This window comes from Chinchilla lanigera, unplaced genomic scaffold (assembly GCF_000276665.1).
Source record: "Chinchilla lanigera isolate Chin_1 unplaced genomic scaffold, ChiLan1.0 scaffold00003, whole genome shotgun sequence".
Taxonomy (NCBI): Eukaryota; Metazoa; Chordata; class Mammalia; order Rodentia; family Chinchillidae; genus Chinchilla; species Chinchilla lanigera.
Window position 1 is genome coordinate 30,167,051 of NW_004955404.1, and position 21,245 is coordinate 30,188,295.

The following is a 21,245-nucleotide window of genomic DNA, read 5'->3' on the forward strand; positions in this document are numbered from 1 at the left end:
TCATGTAGTAAGTTCTGCCACAAGTTCCATATTATCCCCATGTGTGCTAGACAAGTCATCTGTAGTCCATGGACTATGCTTTAAACATCACTGTTCTAGAAAATATGTGGAAAAATAATGTGTAAACTAGGACATATTTGAAACAGACATGAATCAGAATAGTTGCTGTCTTGAGACTGAGGGATAGATTCAAGGTAATGTTTTGATTAATTTTATTTTAAAATGTAATTCATTCTAAAAATGTTTACTGAAATAACATTTTTACTTTTTCATTTATAACAACTGTCAAACTACTTGTTGGTTTATAAATGCTGATTTTTGTTTGTAGTTATCTTCGACGAGGTGAAAGTCATTGGTGGATGAAGGGCTCAACTCCTACTCAGATATCAGAGATCATCATTAAACTTATAAAGGATATGGCAGCAGTAAGTCCCATCCTCCTACTGTTACAGCAGTGAGATGCAGCAAGAATCTTACTGACACAATGAACAGTTTATTCTATGTAACGGATAGGAAAAGTACATTAGTGTTATTTTACTTTACTTAGACTATTTTTAGTATGTTAAGTCCTGTGCTATTTGTGTTTTTGATCATTGATATAAACTACGTTCATTTCAAACTTCCCAGTTAATTTACTTGAGAATTGTTATATAACACTTCCAAGACCTTAAAACTAAATAAGACTGTGACCTGAAAGAGCCTGTATCCCCTCCCCAAAAGGGGGAGAAGAGACAGAGAGAGAGAGGCTCTCAGAAGTGGGAGTCTTTCACTCTCTTCATCCTCATAGTTTATAAACCCCTTATTCTTCTTCACTAATGTCCTACACCACTGTCAGTAAGATGTCAGACTTAGGGTAAATCTAAGAGCGATGAGAACAGAGCATTACTTCACAGACCAACTGGCTTTTATGAATTGCTCCATTCAGTCAATTCCCTCACACACCATTGTATTTCCAGGAGGGCACCTGAGGAGAACAGGCACTATGGAATATACATCCCCGAGAGGCAGTGTGAACAGAAAACATTTTTGAGGAGGATTTGACAGGCCCTTGAACAGATTTATAACATACAGATATAAGAAATGGCAGGATATTCTCAGGGGAAGGTGAAGTGCTATCACTTTTCTCAACACCATGGACATTTTCTCCATATTTGTGGCAAATAGACTTCCTTAGAATGTTCATTAGATGAAAAATTTTAGGAAGGATGTTTAGGAACTACAAAATTATATGATAGTTAAGTCTTGATACTCATTAAAAATCAAAATAGCAAATAAAAGTAATTTAAACCCACTTATATTCTTGGATTCCAGTAATACTCAAACAGTTAGCTTAACTGTATGTATTTTCGGTTAAATAACATTCAATAACCAAAATTTCTCAAGCATAGATACTGTAGCGCCTCCATTTTTATGTAAATATAAGTGGAAATGCCCTTAATTGCTGTAGAAAAACAAAATTGAGATCTTAAATTTCTATTTAACCTTTAAATCATCAAAAATACTAGAATTTAATTTTTTTTTGAGAGAGAGAGAGAGAGGGTCTCATTATGTAAACAAGGCTTTGAACTCATTTATGTAGCCCAGGCTAGCCTCAAACTCATGCAGTCCTCCTGCCTTAGCCCCCTAAGTGCTAGGATTACAAGTGCGTACCACTACACTCAGCAGAATTTGAAATTTTCATAGGGCTGTAAAGAATCTTGAGCTCAAAAGTCTGTGTCCCTGTTATCTAAAATTAATATGGTCTTGCAACAGCTTATCTTTACTTTTGGTGAGAGATACTATTTGAGAAAAAAGAATTTATTATGATAATATACTTCTGGTTACTTATTAAAATATTCTGTCTTGCTCACTAGGGTCATTTGTCAGAAGCTTGGTCCCGAGTGACCAAAAACGCTATTGCAGAAACCATCATTGCCTTGACCAAGATGGAAGAAGAATTTAGATCTCCAGTGAGATGTATTGCGACAACTAGAGTAGGTGTTTGGTTTTAGTTTTAATTTGGTCTATATCATTGCATGTCCTTGTTTAGTAGTAGATTTTAGCAACAAATTTTAACCAAGTCAATCCACAATTTTTACCAAATAATTTACATATTGAAAAATACAAGGACTTTTTATGAATTATGAACTAAACATGGTCGTGATTACCATTTACTGTTAGGACTATTGTATCATTTGGTTTTTTATTTAGGAATCCAAGGATATACTGGTTTAAAAAGGCTAGATAAATCATATCATGTGTGTATTATCTTTCTAATGACCTGTTTATTGAAACTTATGGCAGTAAAGTAGCATTATGTTGTGATCAACTGAAGATCCTTTGACGATAAGGTCACTTTCCCTTTCATGTGGCCCCATTGTTTATAAGGCAGAATCCTATATAGCTCACCTACAAAGCTATATAAGTCTTTTGAATAGCAGAAATGCTTATCAGTGGTAAAGTAGGTCAGAATCTCTGAGAGAGGAGGGTTGCATTTTTCAGATGGGACATCTATTGTGAGTTTTAACCTAAATGATTTCATGTCTCATATAATTCCAAAAGAGATTTGAGGTTTTGTTGAGTAAGACAGTGTGACAGCATTAGAAAGAAGTGACACTGGTGGAAATTGCTTAGTTTAATCCTCAGAAGTCTGAAAAAGAAGGTAACCTGTGCTTTCCCTATGGCCAAGAAAGCTAATTTATGCTGTCTTGCTAGTGAGCGTGACACTGGAAGCAAGTGTTTTTGATAGTAACCCTTTTTTACCATTCATGACTTCTATTCTTTGAGCCTACTTTTCATTTACTCCTTGCATTATTTTCCTTCTTTCAGTTTTTCTGTTCTTATTTTACCATTTCTTGCTCTTCATACCCAATAATATTCACATGCATTTGTTAAAGTTAAGCCTTTTAAATAATGTTTTGTTTTCTTATTAATGAAGGAATATATCATCCTATATAAAAACTGAAGCTTACCCTTTAAGCCTTAGAAATTTTAACCTACTTTTGAGGGCAGTTTTCTGTAGTTTATCAGTCATTTGTTTTTGACAAAGTTGACCAAGTATAGTACTAAGCCCTTCGAGGCAACAGAAATTTCTAAGGAATTATTATTACCTAGAAGAATTTAATATGTGCCCAACTACTAACGGAACTAGGAACAAGTAAATGGCCATTTACCACCTTCTTTGGAATTTAATGCCTCAGATAGATGATACTAAATTGAAAAATATGCAGAAGGCATAGTACAGTAAAAATATGTAAATTCATTTACTTCAATAAATGAATTTGTTTACATAGTAGACCAATAAAGGATAATTTTATGTGTCAGATAGAAAGCAGGATGGTTCGTTAGAAAAACAAGTTATTTGTTCAGTACATACATGAATGCCTACTGGGGCTGGGGATTTAACTCAGTGGCAAAGCACCTGCCTGGCAAGCTCAAGGTCATGAGTTCAATTCCTGGTACCGGAAGAAAAACAAAAAACAAAACAAAACAAAAATATATGCATGAATGCCTACTGTGTATGTGGCATATATGGCCATATGTGCCACATTATGAAAGCTGCAGTGCTGCCACCAAGTGTCTGTATTTTAGATTCAGCCAGCCATTTATTGAGCAGTTATCATGTGTCAGAGAGTCAGCCTTTTCTAAGTATTCCCTAAAATTTCAGTGACCTAACAGTTTTTTCTCTCAATAGCTCTGGCTTGCATTAGCATCACTGTGTGTTCTTGATCAGGACCATGTCGATCGTCTCTCCTCAGGAAGGTGGATGGGAAAGGATGGACAACAAAAACAAATGGTAAGATCAGAATTATCAGAATTTAAAGGGCTGGGGTTGTGGCTCAGTGGCAGAGCACTCATCTGGTTTGCATAAAACCCTAGGTTGTATCCCCAGCATTGCAAAAATTAAAAATATTTTTAAAAAACAACTCTGGGCCTGATGATGTATGCCCATAATCCCAGTTACTTCAGCGGCTGAGGCAAGAAAATCACAAGCTGAAGGCCGGCCTGGGCAATTTAATGAGACCCTCTCTCAAAATAAAAAGGGCTGAGAAGTAGCTCAGTTATAAGAGAATTTGCTTATTATTTGTTGGGCCCTGGGCTCAAAAACAGGAGAAAAAAACAAAAAAAAATCTCATCTCACAAGTCTTATTTCACTTGGAGTAACAGTATATTAGAAACTTTAGGGGCCTTTATTTAATTCTATAAAAGAGCTTTCTCCTTTCTTGTGTGTCTCTCTCCCCCCACTTTGGTTTTAGGGGTTTTTGTTTTGTTTTGTTTTTTGAGACAGAGTTTTGCTATGTAGTTCAGACTGGTCTTGAACTCACTATGTAGACCAGGCTGGCCTCAATCTCTAGGTGATCCTCCTGCCTCAGCCTCCTGAGTGCTGGGATCACAGGTGTGCACCACCACACCTGGCAACTTGTGTCATGTTTGCATTACACCAAAATCTGTTTATAGAGCTGGGGGGTGTAACTCAGTGATAAGAGTCCTTCCTTAATGTGCAAATTCGTGGGTTTGATCTCTAGCATGGCAAACAAAAGAAAAAAAAATGTTTGTAGCCAGATTCTGATTCTGTTGTGTATTTAGTGCTAGAAAATCTGAGTGGTCTTGTGGTAGGAAGATATAAAGCAGTTAGAGAGGCAGCATAAAATGCTACCTATTCAAAAACTTCAAGGTTTTCTTGGATATCTTTAAATTCACTGAAAGAGAAGATATATAGGCTACTTTCAACATTTTTATTGCTCAAGTTTGAAAAAAATGAGTCATTTATCATATAGAATGTTTAGATATATAATGGGATTTTAAGTCATTAAGCAAAGTATACATGTTCATTTTGCTAATCACTAAATCTGTAAAGTACATCAATCATTAGTTTGGAGTCTGGGGAGGTTTTCCTGCATAGCACATTAATCGCTGAATGATTTTAAGAGATTTTTGTAGTTAAGGATACTTGTCAATTCTTTTTAACACTGAGGTTTTTAGAATTTTAGAAAAATCTTAATAGATTTTAGAATAAGTGTGTTGTACAATCATGCCTTGGTACTCAACTGCTTTGAAACTCACCAGATTTGGTATTCAGCACATTTTGATGTAAAAATTCTGACCTCCTATTCCTCATTTGTTTGGTTGTCAGTCTACAAGCTGGAACTCATGGGTGTTACTTGCCTCATGAATCACTATTGTTTCTAGCCAAAACAGTTTGTTTGGTACCTGTCATTTCTGGTACTCTTCATGCCTCCTGGGACTGATGACTGATGAGTACTGAGGTACCAGTGTAAATAACTTACAGTTATATTCAGTTTGTATAAGTGTCTGAAGCTTTAATTTGATACAATATGAAAATGTCTCCTTTTAGCCCATGTGTGATAACCACGATGATGGTGAAACTGCAGCTATCATTTTATGCAACGTATGTGGAAATTTGTGTACTGACTGTGACAGATTTCTTCATCTTCATCGGCGAACCAAAACTCATCAAAGACAGGTAAAGATTTGAATATTTATGGCCAAACCAGTATCTGGAGCATGAAATTTGAAATGGAGCGAATTCTGAAATAAATGTGGGAAAGAACTGGGAAAAGGGAGGCTGGTGATTAATGCCCTTGGTTGAGTTCCCTTCTGTATATTTTAGTAACTGTAAAATAAGCAAGCTGTTTAAACTTTAGTTCCACATTTCTTAAAATGGGGGTGGTGTGAATACCAAAAAGAACACTGGAAATACCTGAAACTTCCTATAGTACTTGATAAGTGAAAGCCATTACTAATAGATAATTAAGCTTTATAGTTCTGTCAGAGTGAGAAATGAATATATTTTCTTCTGCTTTAATGAAACAATAGGTCTTCAAAGAAGAAGAAGAAGCTATAAAGGTTGATCTTCATGAAGGTTGTGGTCGAACCAAATTGTTCTGGTTGATGGCACTTGCAGATTCTAAAACAATGAAGGCAATGGTGGAATTCCGAGAACACACAGGTAAAAGAGAATTAAAGATTGCATCATGCCTTTTGAAAACAAAGATTGAGCATACCTACATTTCTAACATTTAATCACAAAACTGACCACTGTCAGTAGTATGTTTATTATACCCAGGTGTGTTCTGTGTTGGAAAGAGGTCAACCTAAAAAGTCAGGAAACCTGAGTTGCCACTGTGTGATCTTGGCAAGTCATTAACCTCTCTGGGACCCATTGCCCTCATTTGTAAAATGAGACCCCTGTACTGTTTACAGAATGCCTGTAAATAAGCACCACGCACTAATGAGTGCTCCCTCTCTATGAAACATTGCTGTTGATACTGCCTTCTAATTCTGTTGGTTGCAGCTTCACAATAAAATTTCTGCGTTAGATAATCACTAAGATTTTTTAACTGGAAAGCTGTATGATTTTATGTTATATTCTGAAGTTACTATAGGTCTAGTACTTCTCAAGATTTTCTCAATGGTAATATTGCCATTGATTGATAGCAAAATAATTAGCAAAGATGAATAGGTGTTATTTAAAACAAAAAATAAGTTACTTATTTATAACTTCATATTACATTGAATCACATAAATTCTCAATTTTTAGCATGGCTGTAGTCTGCCATGTATCTTACTGAGATAAACCTCTGATGTTGGGGATTGATACAAACCTGCAGAAATTAACTCTAAATGAGTGACTTTTCATACTACAAGAGCATGGCCATTTTTTCTTATAGCTGTTTTTTTCCTCCTATAAACTATCATTACTATATATAGAACTAGTAATGTTTTACTGTTGTACTGTCCTTGTCATCATATGAACTATCTCTTTTAAAAATCTTTGTTTTGTAATTATTGCTGAATTCAATGTATTGATGTTTAGGATTTGTGTACCTGTGATTAAAAATGAACTTAATCATTAATTTTCAAGTATTTTTTCCTGTTGTTTTATCTTTGTTTGATAGTTTCTATTCCTTCTTTAAATATTTTAAACATGTAAACTCCTTTGCAAATATGAGTTTCTTAAGTAGGGATTCTTTTGTTTTTCAAGTTTTAGCATTTGATTATGAGTTTTATCTTATGCTTTATAATATTATTATATAAAAATATTCTTTCTTTTATTTAGCATATTTTAGTTTAACGTTTATTATATTTATCTGATATTGTGCACTTGGAGTAAGAGCTTGCCATATCTGCTCAGTCCCAGTTAGCTTGACTGGGAGTCTAGAGCTTCTTTAAAAAGTATAAATGAATCAAGAGTTTGTATGGCTTCAGATACATCTTTAGATTCTTAACCCTTTTTTATCATTATTTGTTTCATAATAGGGCAACTTACAACCCTTGGCTAACTTTCTGTTGATGACAATATGAATATGGTTTGCTTTTTTAAAACTATAAGTAGTTATATTACAGTGTATAGAAAAACGAGCTTGGGAATTTTTCTTTTTCTTTTTCTGCTTGAACGTAGGCAAACCCACCACAAGTAGCTCAGAAGCATGCCGCTTTTGTGGGTCCAGGAGTGGAACAGAGTTATCTGCTGTTGGCAGCGTTTGTTCTGATGCAGACTGTCAGGTGCGTATATAGTTAGAGGCAGGCCATCCCAGGGAGGAAGAGCACATGTTTCCATGTGATACCTCTGCTTCATATGAATAACACTCAGTCTCATTATCCTTTGTCAAGCATTAAAGGCTTTATCAAAGCTGGAGAAAGGATCAAATGTGTTTTTCTCAGTTACTGTGATCATATGTTTATAATATTTAATTGTGGGCTTGAAGCAGTTAAAATGTCTGTGAACTGAAATTTCTTCACCTTTATCTATTTCCCTAAAATAATTTCCTAATATATTAGATTTCTTGAGTTCTGAATATATGTATACATATTCTGTGCACTCCAAATATTTTGGTTCCAGGGGCTGGGGATTTAGCTCAGCAGCACGGCGCCTGCCTGGCAAGCACAAGGTCGTGAGTTCGATTCCTGGTACAGGAAGAAAACCAAAAAAACAAGCAAATAAGAAAACAAATATTTTGGTTCCTTGGTTCGTATAATAATAATTTGGATAATGCTCAGATAGTCAGAGATATATGGAATTTTCTTGTGTTTCTTTTTAACCTTTGTTTTGGTGAGGAGGAAGGTTATAATTAGGAGGTTACACATCAGGAACTTTTTGCTTTGTGATTAGGCATGAAGACAAAATTGTAATCATTTTTAATCAGCATTTCCTTTATGTGGAATGAAATTTTTTAAAATCTTATTAGGAAAAATAGACTCCTAATAATCCTAATTTAGATTCAAACAATAAATAAAAATAATTGTTATTACTTTGCTGAATAGATATTTCCCATAGGAAGTATAATCTTGGAAAACAAATACAGTAAGTATAATTATAAAAATATGAGCCCTTTTTGATCATTGTATATTATTTTAATAGGAATATGCTAAGATAGCTTGTAGTAAGACACATCCTTGTGGCCATCCATGTGGAGGTGTTAAAAATGAAGAACATTGTTTGCCCTGTCTACACGGCTGTGACAAAAATGCCACAACACTGAAGCAGGATGCTGATGACATGTGCATGATATGTTTCACTGAAGCTCTCTCTGCAGCACCAGCCATTCAGGTTGCTTCAACTTTTAAATATATCATGGGGAAATATACTTGTCAAATAAAAAGATGATTAGAATATCATTTTAAAGTCCCCTTAATGTATATTTGTGTACAGTACAGGCAGTGATCAAAAAATATAGTGCTTAACATTTTTTAATTTATTACATTAAAGCACATTTCCATTACTCCTCAAAATACTCTTCTTCACTTTTAAAACACAGTAATCTGACATTTCTTGACACTTTCTGGAGCAGCTCTGGAAATCCTCTTTTTTGAGTCTCTTTACAATGTGCAATCAAAAATTCATTAATACTGATCCCAGCTGCCATCCAGTGGAAAGACAGGCTCATAAAAGCATTACTATGTGTCAGCATCTACTTTATTCACCAGATCTGGCACCATGCGACCTCTAGCTCTACTCCAAAGTCAAAATGACCATAAAAAAGTCAACGTTTTAAATTGATTCAAAACATTGAGGCAGCCATTGCAGCATAACTAAAGGCAAAAGAAAGGACTTCCAAAAATTGCTTCTGAGAGTGGCAAGAACAATGGCAGAAGTGTTTTTGAAGAGAGTGGACATATTTTGGCAGTGTGTCTTCTACTGTAATAAATTTTTTAAGTGTTTGTCATATTTTTTGATTGAGCTTCTACTGGGTAGGAATTCTGTCTCTTCATATTCTGCTTCCCATTTTATGTTCCCATCTTTTATGATCTGTGTGAATAAGTATAATACAATAAATAGCACTATGTAAAATGTTAAGGGTGGAAATTACTAGATTATCAAGGAGCTAGTATTCTTACTTTCTGAAGTCCAGCATATTTATATAACATGTAGTTGATTAAAGCATGGTGAAACATCCTTGCATACATAATAAAAGTTACTATTCTATTTGCAATATAAGTTTTTAAATGTTTGTCAGTTGTTTATACATATTTGCAGTTCTTGCGATTGATTCTAAGATAATGAATATTCTCATTAAAAATCTCAAACCTTCAAATCAGTAGTTTCCTATTCTTTGTGAGACACAAAATTGAGTAATTTTATATTTTATATCCCTAATCCAACTCAGTTTATATAGGTGAATTTTATATAGATGGCATTAATAATTGAATGACCAAGAGTAGGAAAAGTTGTAAGACTGGTTAATAATGTTTCATGAATACTATCCTAAGGAAGTGCTGGAATTTCATTATGCTAAATTTCTTGATTTTTCTCTTATCTGCTTTAAGTAACATTTTATGTTGAGAAGTCTCCTTGTTTATCATTGTTACATTTGCTTACTTCTTTCCTTATTTTTAAGCTGGACTGTAGTCATGTATTCCACTTACAATGCTGTCGACGAGTGTTGGAAAACAGATGGCTTGGCCCAAGAATAACATTTGGATTTATATCTTGTCCTATATGCAAGGTATGGAAAGAATCTGAAGTTAGCTACTTTCTTTTTCTTTTCATGTGTATTTTCATCTTTCAAAATAAGTGGCCATTAGAAACTCTTAGTATTCTTCCCTACTTACTTTTTACCGCCAGTCTCAGTTTCTGTCCTCTTCATCCAGGTGGCACCTGAAAATATTGTAAGATCTCTCTAGGTGTTACAATGCAATTCAAAAGTTACTGTAAATTAAAAGCCATGTAAATTGAATTAAATACTTTGCACGATGAAATTTATATAAACATCATTTTGTATTAATGATGCCCTTACTACTTTGAGACCCTGTGAGTTATATCATTATATTACGGCCATGGGTGCCAATCAGAATAGTAAAGGAATCTTGTGGTACTCTTATTTACTGACACCTACCATTTAAGAGTGAAATCTTGATCATTAGTACCATTAGTACAGATTCTTTTAGAGCTAGTTAAAATAAGGAGAAATTCTTGGGACTTTGTCTTACTTGTACAGAAGTAGTAAGCAAAGTAGGACAATGTTTTGATAAGCTAGTAATAATTAATAAAATACTTTTGATAAAGAGTGTGACATGCCTTCCCTATTAATTCTCCACTCCTTTTTGTTCTGCTTAGTTTTCCCTGTTGTCCTGTCTTCATTATTTGCAGACTCGTACAAAGGGTTTATTTAACATGATGACTTGGTGAATCATTGCTTAGTTAGACTAAGGGATGGACAAAAAATTATCCTATTTTGTTTATTTGCCTTCTTACGTGACTCAGAGAAAAGTCACACTTAGGAACCTTGGAAACAGGTACATGAAGATAATACAGAAAACACCATCTGCTCATTTCTATCACCTGACATTCTATCCTATTTCTAAGGAACCAAAGCATACATACATGCCACACACAGAAGGAGTATGTCATATTTGTGACAGCAAGGTAATCTTTATTCCCACAATAGCTAAGGCAGCAGGAGATATGAAGTGCATGTTTTAGATACAAGAGATATGAAGCTAAAAAAAATGTTATTTTTTGTTCTGAGCCCCTTCTATCCTTATTATCCATACTCTTGGGAAAATATGGGTATGTAAGGACTTTACAGGATGGTTTCAAATAATATTTATTTGAGGAATGTTACTGATTGGTTATCTCCTGGTACAGTGCTTGGCCTTTGGTGCACAGTAAATACTTATTGAATTAGTTAATAAATGATTCTGTTAAAGAATGTGCATATTTTCAATTTCAGAACAAAATTAATCATATAGTATTAAAAGACCTGCTTGATCCCATAAAAGAACTCTATGAGGATGTCAGAAGAAAAGCCTTAATGAGATTGGAATATGAAGGTCTGCATAAGAGTGAAGCTATCATAACTCCTGGTGTGAGGTTTTATAATGATCCAGCTGGCTATGCCATGAATAGATATGCATATTATGTCTGCTACAAATGCAGAAAGGTATGCTGCTAATTATACTAAGAAATTCTAAAAGATAGAGATTACCTATATGATTGAGAAGTTTAATTGTATAGTAATTTCTAATTTTTCTTACATCTTAAGCTTGAAGTCAAAAAAGAGAAAGCTTGATACAGTGTTTCAAACTGAATTTATTGACTTAATTTGCTTTGGGATTTTTTTTTAACCTAAATTTTTTCCAAAACATATAGTACTAAAAACACTTCTTTCTTTCAATAAAATGTTTGCCCAAGGCAACTTCACTCTCTTAACCCTTCTTAAAATTGCTACTTCCTACCTGCAGGACAACATTTTTTTTTACGTCCTCCTATGTTTGTGGTCATTTAACTGTTAGCAGTTCCTTTTCATTTACCTACCCAACATATACTTATTGCCCATAACTCTGCCTAATAATACCTCCTTATCTTTGGTGGCCTTGAGTACATCCATTTTTGCAAACAAGCTATATATACCATTATGACCTTCCAAAATTTTTGAGTTAGGTACAAATACCCAACTCTCTATCACACATTTTTATTTTTCATAGATACTTTAAAACTCATGTGTCTGGTGTTACTTTCATCAGCCTTTACTCCCCAAATCTGTAAACTTTGTTTATAAAGTCCTGTCCATTTTGTCCCCAAATCTCTGTTGAGTCCTTTTTTTTTCTATTATATCTTTAACACCCTAATTACTTTCTTTAATAATTATTATAGCCTTCTTACTGAGTCTCATGTGGATCTCCTAAACCCCGGCACCCACTTCATCCTTTACTCTTACATCACTACTGGTTGATTAGTATTTCTAGATCTCAGATCTAAGTGGGTCATTCTTCTGCTTATAATCTTGTAGTTCCGTCTATCTCTCTTATCTCATCTCCCAGTGTACTACCATTTAGACTCCATGCTATGGTGTACTGTAAAGAATGAATGAATGGAAGGCTAAATACTCAGAAAGATAGATAGATAGATAGATAGATAGATAGATAGATAGATAGATAGATAAAGACCAACAGAGTACATTTGTGAAATTTGTGTTGTTACAATAGTAAAATACTATTTCTGTGTATTTAATGTGCTAAATATTATAAACGAATATTATGCTGCCACATGGATAGCAGTCAAATGTTTAGGAAGCTACACAGACAATATAGAGAAGTACAACAGCTAGAGTAAGCAATTGGCCTTAAGATAAATTTAAACATTTCTAGGACTAGATTTAGCTGATGGATGACCATTTATAACCTCTGCATCAATGAAGCCTTTTGACCTGTTTTTCTAGTACAGATAATAGATTTATATTGACTCAGCTTGTTTATTCCCAATTTTGACTTAGCTTTTTGACTATGGGACATGGTGTGCATGCAAATTGTCCCAATTTCTTGGCCTGATTTATTTTGTGCTCAGAGCAAAAAAAAGTAAATCGTCCATCATGACTTCATTTATTCGAGGGGATATGTTGGATACTATTAAATTTCTGCATGTAGTATAGCTTTATAGTATAACTTTATAAGTGTGAGGAGTATTTGCAATAGAATTACAAAATTTAGCTTTCCTTTTAAAAAAATATTTCTGTGATCACAAGTTTCTTAAAAGTGATATTTCTTTCCCATTAGACTTGGTCTTATAATTATCTTCTAATACTTTATGTGCAACATAGTTTTGTTCTACCTTATTATAGGTTAGGAATTAATAAGCATATTTTTAGAGCAATAGAAAGAAATATGTTGTTTAGTATTTCAAAGAAAAATTTTCCAAACATTGCCTTGAAAAGCAATTTCTATTTACTACTTAATATTTTTTTCTTGGTGTTGAACTATTATGCCTCCTCAAATCATTTTTCTTTGACAGTACAGTGTTTAAACTTCCTACTGAAAGCCTAAATCCATTCCAAAATTGATCCACTCTACAGTCAGCAATATAGGCACGTAGGTACTTGGCCTTGAGAGGCTAACAGACAATAGTATTTCTCAGGCCTCTTGATCCAACATTCATGACTGTATGCCCTGCGAAGGTTTTCTTTTTCTTCCCTTATTTAAATATGGTCTCTCTCCTTAGGCATATTTTGGTGGTGAGGCTCGCTGTGACGCTGAGGCTGGACAAGGCGATGATTATGATCCCAGAGAGCTCATCTGTGGTGCCTGTTCTGATGTGTCCAGGGCACAGGTGAATAGAGCATGTTATTAACAATAACAGTCTGGAAAGTTTATAAGTCTGTTTATTAAATAATGGTATACCCAATAAGTTGGTTTTTTCCCTAGTGTTTTCTGATATTTATACAGCACTATATAATTTTCCATATTGTTTCATTGTTTTGGGTGGTATTTTCATTTTATATTTTGTCTTCCATGTAATGATCACCTATTTTAAATAAGGAATGAACCTATTTCATTTTCTTAAAGCTACAGTCAAACTTTTACATTTTCCCTGCTTCAGTGACATCTTCACAGTATATCTGTGAGATTGGGAAATAGATAAAGCATTATCAATTTTTCAGTTTACCAGGCCAAATATTCATGAGGAAATTTAGTAGTGTGCTTTCTAAACCAGATAGATTGTGCTGGACATGGAATTAGAATTCAGGGCTTTCTCCAAATCTTTTGGGCAAAACAAAACATTTATCCATTAACTTTTAATATGTATTTCATAAGTCTTTTAATCAGTTTTCAGAGCTGTATATATTCTGAAAATATGAATTAATGAGCCATGTATGTGACTATTTTAAGTATAGTTGAAATAATCTCACTATAATCTTGTACCTGTATATTCTTTTGCTATAGATGTGTCCCAAACATGGCACAGACTTTTTGGAATATAAATGTCGCTACTGCTGTTCAGTGGCTGTCTTTTTCTGTTTTGGAACAACACATTTCTGTAATGCTTGTCACGATGATTTTCAAAGAATGACTAGCATTCCTAAGGAAGAACTACCACACTGTCCTGCAGGTATGTTTTTAAAATCACAAGTATAATTGTTAATTTTATTTAAAGATTATTTGGGAACTCTGGTTCAAATGTTAGAAACCCAGTTCAAATGAGCCTACAGTATCAGAGAGCATAGATAACCTCAACCCTTGTAAGCTTGTAACATTTTGAGCCAACTAGAAAATTTAAGTTATCATCATGATGAGGCATGAGGAGTGAGAACAAACCTTTCAAGGAGTAAGAATGAGGTCTACTAAGGTTTATTAAAAGGACTGTTCAGCAAAGAAGAGCCATGTGAAGTTTGATACTCTAATGATAGAAACATCTCGAAGGGTTCTGTGATTTTTTTTTTTCTTTTAAAGAACCCTGGAACTGGGCCAGAGATATAGCTCAGTGGTACAAGTGCCTGCCTGGCAAGCGCAAGGTCCTGACTTCAATTCCCAGCACCAAAATAAATAAATAAATAAATAAGCCTGGAACTATAGAATGAACAAGTGATCTGATCTAGAGGGTCTGGGAATTGGCAGCATAGTGAGACCAGAAAACCAAAGGAATTAAATGAGAAGTGGCATAAATGAGAAGTGTGGAAGTGTCAGGCTGAGGGAGAAAAAAAAAGGAACATATAACCAAAAAGAATCTGAAAACACTGGAAGAGGTCAGGAGGCTGGGGATCGCCATAATGTGGCCGAGCACAGTGGCGCATACCTCTAATCCCAGCACTTGGGAGGTTGAGGCAGGAGGATTGCCAAGAGTTCAAAGCCAGCCTAAACTGTGTAGCGAGACCCTGTCTCAAAAAAATAACAAAAAATAATAATAGTAATGTAAAATATCAGGCTTACTGGAGAAGTGGAGGGAGAAGTACATGTAGCCATGCAGTGTATTTGCAGTTATTGAAAATACACGTACACGCCACTCTGTATGTGCTGTTGTTAGAGCTGGGAAGCACTCCCTCCCCTACGTGCCTCATCAGAGAGCACACGGCAGGCCTGCACAGAAAGCAGTATGATAGTGCCCCTCGGATTTACCAGTGCCTCTGCCCTAAGCAGGCCTCACACATGCACAGTGAGGGAAGTGTTAAAAGGGCAGATGTACAGGTTTTTCATTGTAACATTGCTTATAATAATATAAATTTGTAAGCAATACTAGTATCTAATAAGTGAGTGGTGAATACTAAAAAAGGATGCAGTTTCTTATGCTAATAATGAAAGATTTCTGTGAGATACTCTAAACAAAAAAGCAAGTTACAGATTAGTGTATACAGTATGCTGCCTTTTGTAAGAAGGGGGAAATGAGAGTATATACTTACGTTCATATTTGCATAAAGAACAATTGAAAAATATACAGGAAACTAATAAATTATTGAACAAAGCAAGTGCAAGATGGTGATAGAGATAGGGATGGAGATGTCAATTCTGATTACAAATTTTTAACATTTTGATGTTTAACCATATGAAATATATTATCTATTTGATAGTAAGATTGTTTTAAAGTGTGGCTACTTTTTGCTGCCTGTGTCAAATAAAAACACTATACTAACTCCCTTCAAGAAAAAAATTTTTTCCGTAGAAGTAACAGCCTTTGAAGAAGCGAATTCACAATGATGTGAGGCCAGGGCACTTAGGTAATGGCCAGATCAGTGGTGGGAGCTATGATTAGAAGGAGAGGGAGTGAGCTGAGGTCAGCAAATGAAGGGAGGGAGGAGGCAGTATTCCAGATGAGGAGAGCTGCACGGGAAGGAGAACTAGCGAGGGGAAGGTGGAAGTCCTGGTCTGGATATGGAAGCGGGCGAAAGTTCATCACACCTTGTGACATTAGGGAGCACCAGTTTCCGTTCGAAAAAGCTTTGAGGCAAGGAATATCATCAAGAAAAATCCAGTGTACTTAATGAAAGAAAGTTTGTTAAAACAAAACAAAAATTCTGGAAATGAAAAGTAAGTTAGCCATGAAGTAAGTATTCCAGAGAACATAGTGGTACACCGTGGCTGAGAGAGGAAGGGTAGGCCAAAGGCAAGGCTTCCCCTCCAATATTCACATGATCAAATCAGCGAACTAAAAGGACTTTTGTCTTTTAAACAATTGTGATTATAAGAATGAGGCAGCAAAAGAGAGAGTCAGCAGAAGAAAGGAGCTAACATCGGTCCTGGGCTATTTCATAGGCATCTTCTCATTTCATTTTTACAATCTGCAAAGTAAATAGTATTATCTCCATGTTCACAAATGGAAAATTGAGGAGCGGGGAGGTTAATTAGCCTCAGACAGTATACTTCAATTGAGATTTCTCCTCTCCTCCCCTCTCCTCACAAATTCCCATTCACTTAGAGACCTGGAACAGAATTAAAGGAGAACTCACACTGATATCAGGAAGAAAGATGGCCATGTATGGTTTTCTTAGGAGGCGCAAGTTCCTACCCACCCCTCTACGTCATTAATTCTAATCTTTAATACACATATGTGAATGAGGGCAAGCGTCAAGAAACTGAAATAGATAATCTTTTAGTTCATTTGAGCTGCTATAACAAAATGTCATCAACTGGGTAGTTTATTAATAGAAATGTGTTTCTCACAATTCTGGAGCCTAGGGAGTCTAATATGGCGCTGGCAGATTAGTGACTAGTGAGGGCCCACTCTGTGGTTCACAGACAGCAATTTCGTGCTAGAAGAGTCAAAGGGATCTGTGTGATCAAATTTATAAGGGCACTAACTCCATTCGTGGCTTGACCCTCCTGATCTAATCGCTTCCCAGTGTCCCACTATCACAACTGACGCATCGTGGGTCTGTGCCTGCATTTGATTTGAAGCAGCACAACTGCTGCTTTCAGTCTGTTAGCTCAAGCCTGCAGCTGATTTCCCTTTCTGAGATGAGCTGTCTTTACTTTGATACCACCCCCATGCCTTGGTGTTGCTCTTACATGATTTTACATTGTATTCCTCCAGATCAGGGCTTGGTTTGTTGTTGTTCAATCATAGTAATAAAAGCTAACATTAGTTGGGTATTTATACTACACAGGCTAAGAGCGTCATAGACACTGTTTTACCCCTCGTGGTTTCATTCTTTATGCAGAAGTTTAACCCAGGAGTTAGACTGAATGAGATTTTATTACCCATTGGTCTGGAAAACCTTTACCCATCCAACGTTGTATTTTTTTTCTAAAGTAAAATTAGAATTTACATTATTTTGAAAATTAGTTTTAGAGAACTGATACATAGTTCCTATCTGTCCTCCTACAGTGCAATAGGGAGTATATATTTAAGTGTAAGTAGAGTCTATATTCCTTACCTCACAAAGCCCCCCATTTATAAAGAAGCTAGACATCCTTTTTAAATGACACAAATTTCTTTTAGAAATAGAAGAGTACAGGGCTTTTTCTTTTACATCTTATAAGCATAGTTTATGTACTTTGTATTTTGTATTTTCCCCAAAGTATTTCTTCTGAATTTGTATTTTCCCCAAAGTGTTTCTTCTAAGTTACATTTTACTTTATTTTAATGTATATATTTTAAGGTGACTTTCACTTTTCTACTAATCTCCCTTCAGATAGTTTTTTAAGTAACTAATAATCAGTATTCTGATTGATGATATGTTTTCTCCTCAGTGAAAGTAAAAAGATAATATGGTTTACTTATATTTAAATTTGTTACTTGTAGAAAGACATCCCATATAAAAATCTCCATGTATTCTCATCTAGCAGAATAATATTCTGCTAAATTAAATGGAAAGATTTTTGTGACCATTTTTGCTCATTGCTTTTGCTTTAAAATGATATATCTAATTCATCTATTAGTTGAAAAAGATCTATAGGTGATGGTGGTTCTCTTTAAGCAAGATATTGTGGGTAAGGGACCATGTCACTTTCTGTGTTACATATAATTCTGTCATATTGAAATTTTTATGAACATTCTTATTTCTATGAGAAGAAATTTTAAAATTTTATATTTACATAACCAAAGTCATGCTATTTCGTTGAATAATTTATCAGTGATTTCTCTTTATATGAGGTTTGTGTGTATTTTTAAATATTATATTCCTTTGCCTCCTTCAAAATTTATACAGGTCCCAAAGGCAAACAGTTAGAAGGAACTGAATGTCCACTCCATGTTGTTCATCCACCCACTGGGGAAGAGTTTGCTCTGGGGTGTGGAGTGTGCAGAAATGCTCATACTTTTTAGAACACTGCGATCCTTTGTCTACAGAGAAAATGTTGCCTTCATCCACCAAGAGGATGTGGTGAAGTTTAAACTCTGCTCAGGATAAGGATGGGACCATTTTTACATCCATGAAAATGAACCATTCACAGTGCAAGAAGGATGCCAAAAACCATGTACATAATTCTTGCTGTGGAAGTTTTCTCCATTACTTTGGTTTATCTTCTTTTGAACCAAGACATCAAACTTGTGAGGTGTTTGCATGTGGCCATTACTGTCATTGGCCTGTGAAGCATTGAACATTTATAGATAATTGACATAAAAGAGTCGCCATACCCCTGGACTGAGAATGATGCTGGCTTTCAAGCAAAAAAGAAAAATAATCATTGTTTATTGTATACTGCCTTTTTTGTAATCCTGTACAATTGCATCACGGGTGGGGATATAAAGAGGAAAATTCTGGTTTATTTCCTAGACTGTTATTTAAAAAAAAAATTGTGTTAGGACAGCATATAAATGTAATAAGTATCACATTGTATATAAAGATATTGATGTTTGTCCTGTATAAGAATTACTAAATTACAAATGCAGTTTCATTTAAACTTCTAGGTTAAGTTTGAGCCTGAAATTTTAATGAAGTGCAATACTGAGTGTGCCTCATTATTCTTGCAGCTGTAAACATTGGAATGTACATGTCAATAAAACCACTGTACATTTTTATACAGTGATAAAGTCGAACATTTGTGAAGGGCTTTTTTTTTTTTTTTTTTTTTCAGAAAAAGTAAACAGTTTATAGTCTAAGAACCCACCTAAGATTTTTTAGAAAGAACTTTACTAATACAGTGAAACCACAACTTTTGTTAACCATTAGAGGAAATTAAGAACGGTAGTGAAACATAATATTAGAATTTTAAACACTGTATAGAAGATCATGAAATTTTTTTTCATAAACACACACCAAAGGCAAGAAAACATTTAAGATATTAACTTCTATCTTCTTAACCAATAGTTTTTTGTCCTAATGAAGTAACTAGTCTTTTCTTTCTTTTATACCTAACATTGTGTTAATTATATTCTATTTCTGCATTGAGTGATGTGTTCATTTACAATTCGTCATAAATCATTTTATACTAATTCCCATGAGACTAACAAAAGTCTTTATCTGTTTTATTCTCAATTCCTACTGCTGAAAATATACAAATCAGTTTGTCAATGTAGAAATAATTGACAAATTTAATGACATTTGTGTTAAGCATTTGTGAAAAATCTGAGATAGTCGATGCCTTAAAGAACTTAAAATATAAAGAAAAGATCTGAGTACAGATAACTATTTTTAAGATTGTTCTAACTGCAGAAAAATATCCAACCCAAATGCTTCAAGATTTAGGAAAAATCATTATTGACTTATTGTTTTTGTGGTTGGGAGGTTAGTAGCTGAGAGGCATTGGAGCTGATTTTGAAGAGTACATTGAATTTCAAGGAACAGAAATGTAGAGAATGGCATGACAAAAAGTATGTAGGTAGAAAAATGTAGAATATGATCAAAGAACAGTGAGTGATCTAACAAAGTATAGGGGCTCACCATTGACTTGACGCATTTCCAGGAAGCACAAAGTAGGTACAGAGACTAAAGGTGTCCATCAGTGTACCCGCAAGAAAATAAGAGGAGAATGTGATGAGGCTATGTAAATATATTTGACTTAAACTCACAGTTCAGAGGAATGAACTTCGAGAATGCCAAACAAGTAAGAGACCTCTTGGACTCTTCAGAACTGTAAGGAATACCATCTTGGATTCACTAACCTTAATGATAAAGTGATAGGCTATAGTTTGTAAATTATGATGGAGAAGAAACAAGAAGAGATGCCTGGCTAGAGTGAGTAATCTGGAGTTAATATTCTAGCAATAAAAGGGAGAAAATCAACAAACCCCGTTACAGTAACTTTAACTTCACTTAAGAGGAAGCTATCTTTAATCGTATGATCCCCAGCACTTCAAAAACACAAAACTTGAACATTTTAGAAATACATTAGACAACGCACAGAAAGGCGTATCTGTAGCAGGCATTTGGCTCAAGAATCCTGTACATGAAAGAAAAAAACCACCCTTCAAATGCTCTGTGTAATGTACTAGGCAGAAAACAGTGGAATCACAATGGTGAGGATTAGTGAATGTTTCTGGAAAGAAACATTTTTATTCAGGCCTAGGAAAAGCCATTTTTCTTAAACAGTTTTCTGGCTAGGTTAATTAGGTCTAAGATTCCCCCATTCTATCAATAAGCTTATTTAATAAAATGTTATTGTATTATTATAGTGTTACTCACTTTTCATTCATACTGCCTACTAATTTGTCCTCTTCAGATCCTTTGATCTTAGCATCTCTCCCTTCCCATTTTGTCACCATATTCCACCTGGACCTGTACCTGATGTTAGTGTTTAATGGAACATTATAGCCCATTTTCCCATTGCTTCTCAGCCTTTGGCTAAGATCAAGTATAGTATAGCTCATTTTTCTAAAAACAGCCAACAGTACATGAAGGGTATTAGGACTGAAACCAGAAACCGAATGCAAGTCCTAGCTCTGGCTCTTTTTTCCTTTGTGACTTTGACTCAGCCACTTACTTTTAGTTTCAACTTCTTAGAAAATAATACCAAATCCCAATGAGAAAGTTTTTATAAAAGTGCTTTACCTCATAATAAAATAGTATTCAAGAGAACAGCAAAGGAAAGAACATTTACTCACTATGTCCTAAGTTGCACACGGTGAATTAAGCACTTGGTCTTCCCTACAACTCTGG

The 21,245-nt window shown here is 34.7% G+C and overlaps 1 protein-coding gene across 13 annotated transcripts in view; it reads left to right on the plus strand.

Annotated features, from left to right (window-relative positions):
• Mycbp2 (MYC binding protein 2, E3 ubiquitin protein ligase) overlaps window positions 1–19,186 on the plus strand; it is a 254,112-nt gene extending 234,926 nt beyond the window's left edge. For all 13 annotated transcript variants that reach the window (XM_013516419.1, XM_013516422.1, XM_013516429.1 and 10 more), the window contains 12 exons: window positions 329–425; window positions 1,854–1,973; window positions 3,674–3,775; window positions 5,336–5,464; window positions 5,818–5,950; window positions 7,403–7,506; window positions 8,363–8,551; window positions 9,840–9,947; window positions 11,175–11,384; window positions 13,439–13,546; window positions 14,161–14,326; window positions 18,357–19,186. In XM_013516419.1, the coding sequence (XP_013371873.1) occupies window positions 329–425; window positions 1,854–1,973; window positions 3,674–3,775; window positions 5,336–5,464; window positions 5,818–5,950; window positions 7,403–7,506; window positions 8,363–8,551; window positions 9,840–9,947; window positions 11,175–11,384; window positions 13,439–13,546; window positions 14,161–14,326; window positions 18,357–18,472 (1,582 nt within the window). In that variant the 3' untranslated portion in view covers window positions 18,473–19,186. The remainder of the gene's footprint in view (window positions 1–328; window positions 426–1,853; window positions 1,974–3,673; window positions 3,776–5,335; window positions 5,465–5,817; window positions 5,951–7,402; window positions 7,507–8,362; window positions 8,552–9,839; window positions 9,948–11,174; window positions 11,385–13,438; window positions 13,547–14,160; window positions 14,327–18,356) is intronic.
• The last annotated feature ends 2,059 nt before the right edge of the window (window positions 19,187–21,245 follow it).